The following is a 13,563-nucleotide window of genomic DNA, read 5'->3' as shown; positions in this document are numbered from 1 at the left end:
CTCTCGTCCGAGAAGAGGGGGGCTGGGACGAGAGTAATCACATTCCCCCAACCAACAGCTTCTGGGGTTTCACTCAATGTGTCACTGAAATGGGGCAACCACCATCATAAGCTTCGGGCCTTTCTAGATTCAGGGGCTGCTGGAGATTTTATGGATTATACTTTAGCCAGACACCTAAAAATTCAGCCCATCTCTCTTCAAGAACCCCTGACCATAACTGCATTGGACGGGAGACCTCTGGGCTCTGGTCAGGTGAGTCAGTGCACTACACCCCTCAATCTCCAAATCGGTTGTCATAATGAGATGATACAGTTTTTCTTGATTCATTCACCAGAGTTCCCCTTAATCCTTGGTTTCCCATGGTTGTCCCTCCATAATCCACATATAGATTGGACAGCCAGGGCAGTGATTGATTGGGGTACTAATTGTGGTATTTCAAGTCTCTCTCCCTGTTATTTTTCCGAGTTGCTGGCGAAGTCTGACTCCCCAACCACTTCCAAGCTGCTGCCCATCCCTCTCAAGCCACCAGCCCAATCCACAGAGTTGTTAACGATCCCCAAGCTAAGACCTGTATCCTCCGGCGCCCCAGTGGTTCCTCCTGAGCTGTCTCGAGTCCCCTCAGAATACGCAGACCTCTGTGAAGTTTTCAGCAAGACCTGCGCCGCTTCACTGCCACCCCACAGACCATATGACTGTGCAATAGATCTGCTACCAGGTACCTGTCCTCCTCGAGGGAGACTTTATTCCCTCTCTGCCCCAGAAAGAGCTGCCATGGAAGAATATATCAGTGATGCACTTAACAATGGATTTATCCGTCCATCTACATCACCGGCAGGGGCTGGATTTTTCTTTGTGGGGAAGAAGGATGGTGGTCTTCGTCCGTGCATTGACTATCGGGGCCTTAATCGCATCACAGTAAGGAACCGTTATCCACTGCCACTAATGACCACGGCCTTCGAACTCCTTCAAGGGGCAACCATTTTCACTAAGTTGGATCTTCGGAATGCCTACCACCTTGTAAGGATACGAGAAGGAGATGAATGGAAGACTGCTTTTAACACACCTAAAGGACACCTATGAGTATCAGGTAATGCCCTTTGGACTAGTCAATGCTCCAGCAGTTTTTCAGGCACTTATTAATGATGTGCTACGGGATATGCTTGACAAGTTTGTGTTTGTATATCTTGATGATATCCTCATCTTCTCTCGTTCCTATCAAGAACATGTTCAACATGTCCGTACTGTCCTGTCCCGACTGCTGAAGAATGGACTCTTTGTCAAGTTGGAGAAGAGCGAATTTCATGTCCCCACTGTATCTTTCCTTGGTTTTATAGTCTCTAGTGGCAAGGTCCAGATGGATCCCGGCAAGATCCAGGCAGTTCTTAATTGGCCCCAACCATGCTCGGCCAAGGAGGTCCAACGCTTTTTGGGATTTGCCAATTTTTACCGGAGATTTATTAGGAACTTTAGTGCTATTGCCGAACCCCTGACCGCTCTTACCAAGAAGACATCAAGCCCTTTTAAGTGGACTGAGAGGGCAGATCAGGCATTCAACCGACTCAAGCAGCTCTTCACGTCTGCACCCATTCTGTCTCTCCCAGATCCTGAGTTGCCATTTGTTGTCGAGGTGGCTGCTTCGGACATTGGGGTAGGAGCTGTTCTGTCACAGAGGGCTAGAAATGACCACAAACTTCACCCTTGTGCTCATGACGACTCTCCCCAGCTGAGAAGAATTATGACATTGGTAACCGGGAACTGTTGGCAGTAAAGCTGGCACTTGAGGAGTGGAGACAGTGGCTGGAGGGGGCCAAGCACCCATTCCTTATCTGGACAGACCACAGAAACCTCACCTACATCCGTGAGGCCAAGAGGTTAACTTCACGTCAGGCTCGTTGGAACCTCTTCTTTAATCGTTTTGATTTTACCCTTTCATATCGCCCAGGTTCTAAGAACTCAAAGCCTGATGCCCTCTCAAGACAATTCGATCCACCAAAAGTGGAGGGCGAACCCGAGCCTATCCTACCCAGCTCCAGAGTGGTTGCATCTATTCAGTGGGGAGTTGAGACCGCAGTTAAGAGGGCCCAACAGCAACATCCTGACCCAGGTAATGGCCCACCCGGGCGCCTTTTTGTACCTGATACTGTGCGTTCTGATGTGTTACAGTGGGGCCATGCTTCTCTTTCTTCGGGCCATCCTGGGAGCACAAGGACATTGAAACTCATCCAGAGAAGGTTTTGGTGGCCCAACATGCAACGAGATGTTCGGGCTTTTGTTGCTGCATGCGCTGTGTGTGCCCAGAACAAGGAACCCAGAAGCCACCCTCATGGCCTGTTGCACCCACTACCCATCCCTAGACGCCCCTAGTCCCACATATCTTTGGACTTTGTAACTGGTCTACCCAAGTCTCAAGGTAACTCTGTAATTCTGGTGGTGGTAGACCGATCTTCTAAAGCCTGTCACCTAATACCATTACCCAAGATTCCCACAGCAGGCCAGACTGCGGAATTGTTGATGCAACATGTTTTCAGAATCCATGGCTTTCCCCAAGATATAGTGTCTGACCGGGGATCACAATTCACCTCCCGATTCTGGAGGTCTTTTGGTAACCTCATTGGGGCATCCATTAGCCTGTCCTCTGAATTTCACCCCCAATCAAATGGACAGACTGAGAGGCTCAACCAGGAGATTGAGAAGACTCTTAGATGCCTGGTGTCTAACAATCAGACCGCCTGGAGCTCTCAGTTGATCTATACCATGAGTCGACTGTTGGACTCTCGCCAGGTCCGTGGGAAGACCCAGTATCTTGTGGACTGGGAGGGGTATGGCCCAGAGGAGCGGTCCTCGGTGCCAGCCCGAGATATCCTCGATCCAGATCTCATCAGGGAGTTCCGCCATCATAGTCAACACCGCTAAGGGAACGTCAGGAGCCGTTCGTGGAGGAGGGGCTCCTGTAAGGCTCCAGCCTCTAGTTGCTGCCCATGTAATGACTCTCCCAAACATTAGTTGGCGCTGTCACTTATGAGGTGTAATGACTCTCCCATCCACTAGGTGGCCCAGCCATTGTAGAACTCTCTGGGTCATCACTAATTAGGAATTGATTTCTACCACCTGCTGGTCATTATCTTGTTGGTGTTCTGCCTATTTAAGTGTGCCTCTTCATTAGACTTGTGTTCAATCTTGAGCTAACCTATCGTGTGTAATCCTTGCCTAGAAAGTCAAGTTTGTTAAACTTCTGGTTTTGTTACCGTTCTTCTTTTGTTTTGTATTTTCACTGAGGAAGCATGGCTTCTCTTATGTTGTTCTTTGGGAACTTGGAGCCTACAGTAAAACCCTTTTGTTTGATTGACAAAGCCTGCTTGTTATCCTTCTGCTCTTGGGTCCAACGGATATCTATCACTCACCATAGCCCAGTGGTAAACAGGGAGCTCAGTTGACTAGAAGACCTGAGTTCGATTCCAGCTTCAGACACCCATTACAATTTTATATGCAGTCCTCACCTCAGGCAGTCAAATATTATATTGACATTTATTAATTTAGCAGGTGCTTTCATCCAAAGCAACTTACAGTGCATTTAGGCTATAATGATTTCATTTATTTATTTTTTACTAGTAAGTGTGTTCCCTGTGAATTGAACCCACAACCTTTTGCACTGCTAACACAATGCTCTACCACTGAGCGGTGATCTTGAATGTGGTTGCCCACTTTGATGTCCACATCAATCAACTCTAAATCTGGAGCCGGGTCTCTAGATTTGACTTTGGTAGAAGCCCTGCTGGTGGCCTCAGCTGAGGGAGATCTTGAAGCTGGAAGGACAGGAGGCTTTAGATATGGACTCTCAGGAAATATGTGATCATACTATATTCTCAGTATCCATATAAACACAGAAGTAACAAAAATGTCAACAGACAACTCTTAGCCTTACTAAACTGAGGTAATCTCTACAAGACAGGCTGGAGACTGAACACAACACAAAACAGTTGGTACGAATAGATTGCCGAAGTTATGACGTCACTTTGTAGGCCAAAACGTGGAAGTGAGTTAGCATTTTAGCACTTCGGGTTATGGGTTTTTTGAATGGGTTTTTGCTAAATCGCCTGAAATAAGGGTGGTTAACAAAGCCTCTAAATATTTTCATGTTTTGATCTATGACATAAAACACACCGGTTATAACCTGTTTGTGATTTTTTATTTTATTTTATTGTGTCTTAAAAACCATGGTTGCTAACAAGTTGCTAAAAGGGACTACATCCTGTGACGGGGACCTTAGACGTCATCATGACAAACATGAAATCTCTCACTAGCCCGCGTTTCAGCCTCACGTTCTTAGAAGTTTACCTTTCAGTTAATATAAATAACGTTATATATTTAGTCTTTTCAAATCGTAGTTTTTCCAAGTATTATTTCTGTGGAGAGACTGTAGATCGAAAATGTTGTTTTGGTTTGTTTTGTCCCAAAATGCAACTACAAGTCGTCGAATGAAAGATGCTCATTTTACCGTTTTACGTCCGATGTTACCCAGCAGAGACTGGGTTCGTGCCGTAAGGTAAGCTCACACAACGATGATATCCATGTGAACACTGTATTTACTGCCTTAATGTGGCCACGACGAAACTTTAATGGTGCATATTGCTTAACACGCTATTGTTACTTTGACGTTCAGGTGGAGTTAAAAAGGCTAGAAAGAATAAATGTTTTTCATAACCAGATCAACAGCTAAATACCTTTGTCTTTCTCTTAAAATATCGAAATGCTTGTTTACTTTGCCACTGTTTAATAGATTAGATCCGCTGCAGTTTTATTAAAGGCTAACGTTGCGTCGAGAAAGGTGTTTAATTAAAATATTCAAAATAATACCTGGTTTATTGACATGTAGTAACTTGTTTGGATATAATTATAGAAAGGGTGGGTCCTGATATTTGTGAACTTGGCTTTTACCCACTTATAATAATATGATTGTATTTGTAAACAGCATTAGTTAAGGCATTAGGTAACAATGATATTAATCTTTGTTATTTTAGTAGTAAATGTTAACTATATTTAATGTGCTATATAAACGTGGACAGATCAATGAATGTAAATCCTGAAAAACTCCATTGTAATATAATACAAATATTTGATTGCGTGATTCCCCCACCCCACTTTGTAATTTTAATCTGTAAAGGTGTAACTTCCATAAAACTAACATTGGTTATTTTGAATTTATCCTTAGACGAGCTGACTGGAAGCCCAGTGTCCATTCTCGCATCTGCAGCTGTCATTTTCCGGCAGGGAATTTTTTTTTCCCTGTTTTGTTTTTGTCCACAAACAATGTTCCCACTGGACAAATTCTGGAAGATCATTCATACTCCTTTAGACAGGTTAGCACTGATGTGCCAAAAAAATTCAACCACCCATTGTAGCAACAAAGCCATCTTTCCCTGTTGTGTGAATTATCAGTTTTTGGAATTAGTATATAGTTTATTTTCAGTGTACTTATTTTATGAAAATAAAGATGTTTACTACAACTCTTGCTGTAAGGTTTATGTGGCTCAGTGATTAGAGCATTTTGTTAACTGTGCAAAAGTTTGTGAGTTCAGTTCCCAGAGAAAACGTTGATATGTATAGCCTAGATGCACTGTAAGTCGCCTGTCACCAAAAATTATATTTTAAACTATTGTATACTACTTGTATACTATTGTAACTACACTCAGCTCACAGTAATGTGAATGTGAGATAAAATTTACTACACTGGCTCTCACATTGAGTAGTTATCTTAAATACATAGGACACTATTATAACTCTTCTAACCTTATCCCTCCCTAGTTTTACTTACCGAGACTCGATAAACCTTGTCCCTCATGCTGGCCCTTACAATACGGCATCTAAGCTGCACTGTGTTCTACATGTCCAGATTTATAGTGGTTCTCTCGTCGATCTATGTTTTTTCTATCGTCTAAAAAAAAGGACATAATAATGGAAATTGATACAGCCATAGCGAACGTTTTTATGCTTCTGAGATGGTAAAAGCGCATTTTTTCTTCTTCTGCCGAATTAGCAAATGGTATGCAAACATACAATCAAACATAATACAGTGAAAGATAATCTTTAAAGTTTATTTAGGGCACAATGATAAGGCATAACAATATTAATCACAAAGAAAATAAAATTAAGGTTTACATAAAATAACAAAATAATAAATTAATAAATAAAACATTAACAAAGATAAAAAATCTCAGAGAGGCAAAATTAGTTTCTAACATTTTTAAAAAAAATGAATGGGCAATATTCTCATGGAAAAGTGGATAAGTGTTCATACACAGCGCAGATCATAATGAGCGAGCATGTTTTTTAAATAAAGTTTGAGGAAGCTTGATGATGACGATCCGTGACCATTATGTGCTGTAGTCCGTTTATAGCCTACCGTTAGCATTTTATATCTGACGGCTTTATTTAGGCTTCAAAATTTATAAATTTTGGAGTAATTTGTGAAGGTTATCTTGATAGACGTATAAGGGTCATAACTCTTTGTTGAACACAGATCTTATTTTTTGCGATTTTCCAAAAGTCTATGGGGAAAATGCATGGCTTTTCGATCGAGGGAACCCATGCGCCGCTAACTTCTGGGTTGTCCTACAAAGTGATGTCATAACTTCGGCACTCAATTAGGTTAATGGGTAGTTTTAATTAAAGAGTGTACAGCAGGTTGTGGTGCCTACTGGCGGTGTGACTATTTGGAGGAGGGAATCTTATACATCCATCAAGAGCCAGACAGTATTCTAGGGTAATGTCATGTCTGTTGTGTGGTTCTTGTGTATTATGTTTTCAATATATTTTACTTTGGATTACTTTGGAGTCTTGTTTCCTGTTTGCCATGTGTCTACTTTCCCCATCAAGTGATCCTGTCTTATGCTTCATTCTAATTGGTTCCTTTGTTGCATGTGTCATGTTTTCATTCGTTGGCTTATGAAAGTTACATGACATACAGCCAAGCCATACTCGGAATTCATGCTCTGCATTTAACTCATCCAAAGAACACACACACACACACACACACACACACACAACATACACACACCCGGAGCAGGAGGCAGCCATTTATGCTGCAGCACCCAGGGAGCAGTTGGGGGTTCGGTGCCTTGCTCAAGAGCACCTCAGCCGTGCTATTGAGGGTGAAGAGAGCGCTGTACATTCACTACACCCACTTACAATTCCTGCCGGACCGACACTCGAACACTCTCTAACCATTAGGCTATAACTTTCCCCAACATTGCTAACTTACAAGCTGTAGTTATGCGTTCTACAAGCACGTGGGTGTTTTAGCATTGATAGTGTTGCCAGGGGAACACATACAGTAATTCCAAAATAGTCAGCTCTGAGACATCACATGTTGTCATCTTGAAATGAAAGTAAGTACATCATGGCGGGCCTGCAGCTAATTTTACCAGATGTTGACTGAATGTCCAGGGTAAGTTTAAATGCAGGGCGTGATTGCAGCTAACATGGAACAGGTGTGGATAATTAAAAGTCTGGGGAGAATGAACACTTCATTGGTGGAGGGAGAGAGCTTGGTGTTGATGTGACATAACTAGTTATCCTGTATTTAAATTTAATATCCTCTATGCATTCAATTAGCTGATCAAATTGGTAGGTTTTGTTGGTCCTTGAGGGCTTTGAGGAATAAATATCCTGATTTACCCCTACTCATTCTCCAATCATGTTCATCTGCCTAGTCTAACATCACCTACACCTCTACCATAAAGCTAGTTGCACTCAATCACCATCCACTTTCTGGGGTACATCCTAGCCTTCTCCAGCCATCATTAAAGAACTCTAACACATTCTCAGTTTCTCAAACCTTTTACAGATTATTCTTTCTTCAACTCCCCTTACTACCAAAACCTTTGCCATGGTCTTCTGAAACTGCTCAAGTCTTTATTCATGCATTTTCTTCACGAAAACAACAACAAAACTTTCCTCAAGCAGAAATGTAATACTTGCAACTAAGAGCTAATTGCCATCATGCTCGCAATCAAGTAGTCATACCACTGACTTGAGGGTTCTCACCATCTGTGTCAGATCATCATAGATCACTTTAGAGTGGAATGTCTTTGGGATGTCAAGTGGTCATCCTGGGATAACCCCCAGATTTTGCGTCTCCTCACTTGGCACTGGTGGCCCTAGCTTCCGTTCAATGGCCACAATGTCGTGGTGACTGTTGACTGTTTGTCAAAAGTGAAGTGACGTGACATTCAGCCAAGTGTGGTGACCCATACTGAGAATTCGTGCTCTGCATTTAACCCATCCAAAGTGCACACACACAGAGCAGTGAACACACACCCAGAAAAGTGGGCAGTCATTTATGCTGTGGTGCCCGGGGAGCAGTTGGGGGTTCGGTGCCTTGTTCAAGGGCACCTAAGTTGTGGTATTGCCGGCCTGAGATTCAAACCCACAACCCTAGGGTTAGGAGTCAAACTCTCTAACCACTAGGCCACGACTCCCAAAGGCTTGTGGAGACACTGGAACATCTGCTTACCAGGAAACTTAATGTCTGATGATGGTCTTCAAGTCATATCCTAAGTCTGGAAAAAAAAAGTTATGACCAGTCTTTAAAAAATACGGAGCCCCGCACATGACATGCAAGAAAAAATAAATAAACTGCATTTACGTTTTACTAATTCATTCCCTCACTGAACTAAAACGTGCACACGATTACTATTGCTTTCACTTGATTTACAATTGCGTTCCCTCTATTTGATAAATCGTGCACACAATTTAGTAAATCAAGGGAACAAATTAGTAAATCATGCGCACAATTTATAAAAAAAAGTAATAATAATAATAATAATAATAAAATAATATATATATATATATATATATATATATATATATATATATATATATATATATATATATATATATATATATTATTTTATTATTATTATTATTATAAATTTTTTTATAAATTGTGCGCATGATTTACTAATTTGTTCCCTTGATTTACTAAATTGTGTGCACGATTTATCAAATAGAGGGAACGCAATTGTAAATCAAGTGAAAGCAATAGTAATCGTGTGCACGTTTTAGTTCAGTGAGGGAATGAATTAGTAAAACGTAAATGCAGTTTATTTATTTTTTCTTGCATGTCATGTGCGGGGCTCCGTATTTTTTTAAGACTGGTCATAACTTTTTTTTTTTAAGTTACATAAAGTTAGATTGGTCTAATTTGTTTTAGGATTCAGTAGTTCTTAAGACGCAGTCTTAACATAATTGCTTTCTGGCTCCTGATTCCTCTGAAATTATTGCCATCACCTCCAGCAGAACTGGAGCTACTGGATACTCACCTCACACTTACTTCAGTTTTTCCGGCTGCAGTGTTCTCTTTATGACTCAACTGTGAATACTTTCCATCTTAATTGTGAGACATATCCTTATCAGTTTACCTTCTTTATTATTGTGCCATTTTCTGCATTAATATCTGTTTTGAACTAGGCCTATGTAAGAATTTTTTATTAATCTATGACATTATTATTGTCTTTGTGGTTTTATTGATGTATATTTGCCATCTAAAAATAGAATTTTATTCTCCATGCAGTACACATAATTTCATTTAAACAAACAGACAAAATAAAGCACATATAATTTTCGTTGTGTACACTGAATGAAAGAATGCAAATAAGGCCATCGTAGTAACAAAAATAAATAAATAAATAAATAAAAACTTAATGCTCTTTGTCCGCTTTCCTTCTTTCCCATTCCAGCAGCAGCACCATCGACATGGGAGTAGTGTGACGTCAGCAACAACCTGACAGAATACATAATTAATGCTTTGCGCTGAGACCAATAGTCTCTCTCTCTTCACACCAGCACCACAGACAAAGGAAGAGATGAGAAAGCAAGAGAGATAGCACAATCTGGCAGCTGAAAATGCTGTTTTTGCTTTGACTGCATTAAGATCTACCTCTTTTATTAGCTGCCGCTTGTTATTTGTTTCTCTTTTTAGTCCTCTACCACTCCCCCTTTCTTTATTTCTTTATCTCCAAAGGGGATTGAAAGAATGCAAGTGGGTGTCTGTAAAAGACAGATTTTTCATCCCTTCTGTTGTGACTAGGACTGAGCTGACCTCCACCTCCTGCTGTGCCTTGGAATTTCTTATCACTTGGATTGTAGTTTGTCATTTAAGAGCATCTCTTGTTTACTTGAGGAGATTTTTTTTTTATTTATCTTCTGAATTCTCGATTGTCACATGAGGATCATGGTTGGATGTTTGTACAGTTTCTATTGCTTTTTGCATAATTGTGGATTTTGGTACATTCTTTCTGAGGTAAAAGCTCTGACAGCGACATAACTGAGACAATTAGGAGTGTACACAGGAGTCGATAATAACCAGGATTCAGATTAGAAATAGACATTGCTAATCTCTGCAGAAACACGGGCAGGTGGTTCTGTTGTTTAGTCTGAAAGATAGATTAAGTTCGTCTGAGGCCATGAAGAAAATCTGGTCAAAGAAAAGATTCCAGGTGAGTCTAATAATTCTATCTAGGGTCATATAATTCACAAACTACAGCATTTGAATTTTTCTTGGATTGGATCGGCAAATCACACTTAAAATGTAGCAATTTGAAGTAAGTGATATAGTTGAAATTCTTTCTTTAAGGTATCCTACCAGCTACCTCATGTTGAGTTGTTTATGTACAACCACAATGATACAATGACTTTGAAACAAACAGACCTGATTGAAGTTATTTGGCTTTAAAATGGGCAAAAAACAATTTCTTAGGCATTGTGTCAACTACATTACCCAGTTGCCTTGGTAGCAACATAGGAGTACATTTGAAATGCTGCAAGCCAGCAAGCAAGAAAATTGACAAAGGCAGGAAAAAGCATAAGTCTTCATATTGGCTTTGTGTTTAATTTCTGCCTCGTGTCATCATGATATATTTATGTATAGATAGTTTATTGGTGAATGAAGGCAAAATTATTTACACCACTAGCAACACTATGGATGCAACAAAAAGGCTAAAAAAAAAAAAACAATTTAACACTTCCTAAAATTAACAGACAGCCTTTTGTGTATTTTTTGTCTTTCCAGAGAGCGGGGCATACTAGCTGGACGTTTGGGAGATTCACTCATGGTGTGTTTTGCTTATAACAAAACTGTAAAAAGTCCAAAATAGCAAACCTATTTAGACAAAAAAATCAACAATGTAAGAGCGTGCACCGCTTTACAGAATGGATATATTTTGCAGAATAAACATAGTGTAGATGCATAAACAGGTTTAAAAATAGCTGATAAGACATTACATTTCTATCCATGGGTTTTTAATTTTGGCTTCACAAATGCAGTGCTGATTGAAGCTGTACAATAATACATTTTTTTTTTATTTATCCTGTAATTGTGGAAATTTGTGTATGTTTGTGTGTGTCATGTATATGCTCCCACACAAGTGCATGTCTGCAGACATTGGTTTCTATAGTAACAGTCTTCTCTTGTCCACCTCTGCTTGCTGCCGTTATGGAAGTGAAGTTTTTCGCTTGTGCAGGAAGCAAAGCAATGGTAATTGTTATTCACTACACTGTTTGTTATGGGAAAAGTAAGGCTTGAAAAAAGCATGGTTCTTTTGTTAGTCTATTTTCAATCAATAGAATAGCACTATATATTGTCAATACAATAGTGAATCTATTGGGAGATATCGGATGAAATTGTTGTACTATATCCAGGAAAAGACATTACAGTCTAAAAATACTTTTACTTTAAGCGAGTCACTGTAGGCTCAATTAACTTGACAAACTATTAATCATTATATATATATATATATATATATATATATATATATATATATATATATATATATATATAAATAGTTTAGTGACAGTGGTTTAATAATATGCGCTAGGAATTGTGAACAATATCAAAAGCTGAATCCATACCTTTAATATGACATGTGAGCCTCTGCTGTATTCATGAGGGCGGGAACGTGTTTCAATAAACATCATCCCTCAGGGCTTTTAGTCCAAATGTCTGCACACCTGAAGAAATATTGATGGATCTCTTACATCTATAAAGTATTTTCTTTTCTTTTTTTACTCAAAATTACGGAGCGTTTCATTCATACTCTTAGCTGAAGGGCAATCTCGGGCAAAAAGTCCCCACAAGTGAGGAAATGCTTATATGGTTAAAGACTTTCAGCCATCCCTGTAGTGGTTAAATAAGAGAACCGTTTTGAATGATAAAACATGAAGACAATATATAGTGCTCATATTTCGGTAGCACTTTATTTGGTTGCACTTTATTTTACAGTACGTGTACTAACATGTAATTATAGTGTACTTACAGTGTATTTATCTAAGAAGGTTCTGGTAACACAAGGTAACTACAATGGGGTAGGGTTAGATTTAGGGGTAGGTTCAGGGTTAGTACCTATTTATTACATAGTTATTGTAATTACTATAATAAGTACATAGTATGTACATGAGGAACAGGACTTTAAAATAAAGTGCTACCCTTTATTTTACAGTCCTGTTCCTCATGTACATACTATGTACTTATTATTGTAATTACAATAACTATGTAATAATTAGGTACTAACCCTGAACCTAACCCTAAACCTAACCCTACCCCACATAGTTACCTTGTATTACCAGAACTTTGTTAGATAAATACACTGCAAGTTCACTGTAAGTACATGTAAGTACACATACTGTAAAATAAAGTGCAACCCATATTTCTTCTAGCAATCTCAGCTATAGTACTTTTTAGCATAGTCTTTATCACTGTATAGAATACTTTAAAGTTTTGACTCATTCTCTGATCGAAAGCCAGATCAGATCACATTTATAGGTTGCTCCAAATAAAACTGCGCAAAATTATCGTATAAATTGTAATATAATGTAGTGATTTGACACCATGCTAAGCTAAAGTGCTAGCCCTTAGGCAACTGTTACTGATCATATTTTATGACTATTTTTAAAAAGTATGCATGCGATCATTGTAATGTTTACCATTTAAATAAGGATATTTGATAAAAAGGTTTCAGTGTTTTTTTTTTTTCTTCATAGATTTCTTGTAGCTAGTTCATTAGGAGGAAATTCGATTTTATTAAAAAAATCATACCAATACATTTCAACATACCTCACCTACTCTCTTTAGACTCAAACAGTACAGAGGATGAAAGTGCGGAGCCTCAGGTCTCCATAGAGATGAAGGAACATTTCATGCCTCCCCAGGGGGAAGCAATCAACAGTCAACCCACTGGTAAGAACATACTGAGTGATTTTTCCCCCTTCAGCAATATTCAGTTTGCAGTGTCAATGACATTTGCACATTTGGCCACAAAGCATAACAATGTATTTTTCCAATGGCAGTACACACAAATAATGACCTTTCAGAATCATTTACAGCAAGACAAACTAAAATTGTGACTGGTATACCCTCCAACAAAGATCAGAATTCCTAAATGTATTATAATTGATCCATCCAATTAACCAGTAAAAAAAAAAAAAAAAAAAAATCTTTAACATTATAAAATGCTTAACATAATAATAATAATAATAATAATAATAATAATAATAATAATAAAGCTCCAT

The 13,563-nt window shown here is 39.2% G+C and overlaps 1 protein-coding gene across 1 annotated transcript in view; it reads left to right on the top strand.

Annotated features, from left to right (window-relative positions):
• Window positions 1–13,563, top strand: part of spega (striated muscle enriched protein kinase a) — a 52,180-nt gene that overhangs the window by 12,760 nt on the left and 25,857 nt on the right. The window contains 1 exon segment of the mRNA XM_026262765.1: window positions 13,127–13,231. Within this exon segment, the coding sequence (XP_026118550.1) occupies window positions 13,127–13,231 (105 nt within the window).

This window comes from Carassius auratus, chromosome 6 (assembly GCF_003368295.1).
Source record: "Carassius auratus strain Wakin chromosome 6, ASM336829v1, whole genome shotgun sequence".
NCBI lineage: Eukaryota > Metazoa > Chordata > Actinopteri > Cypriniformes > Cyprinidae > Carassius > Carassius auratus.
This window is presented reverse-complemented; position numbering and strand designations above follow the sequence as displayed.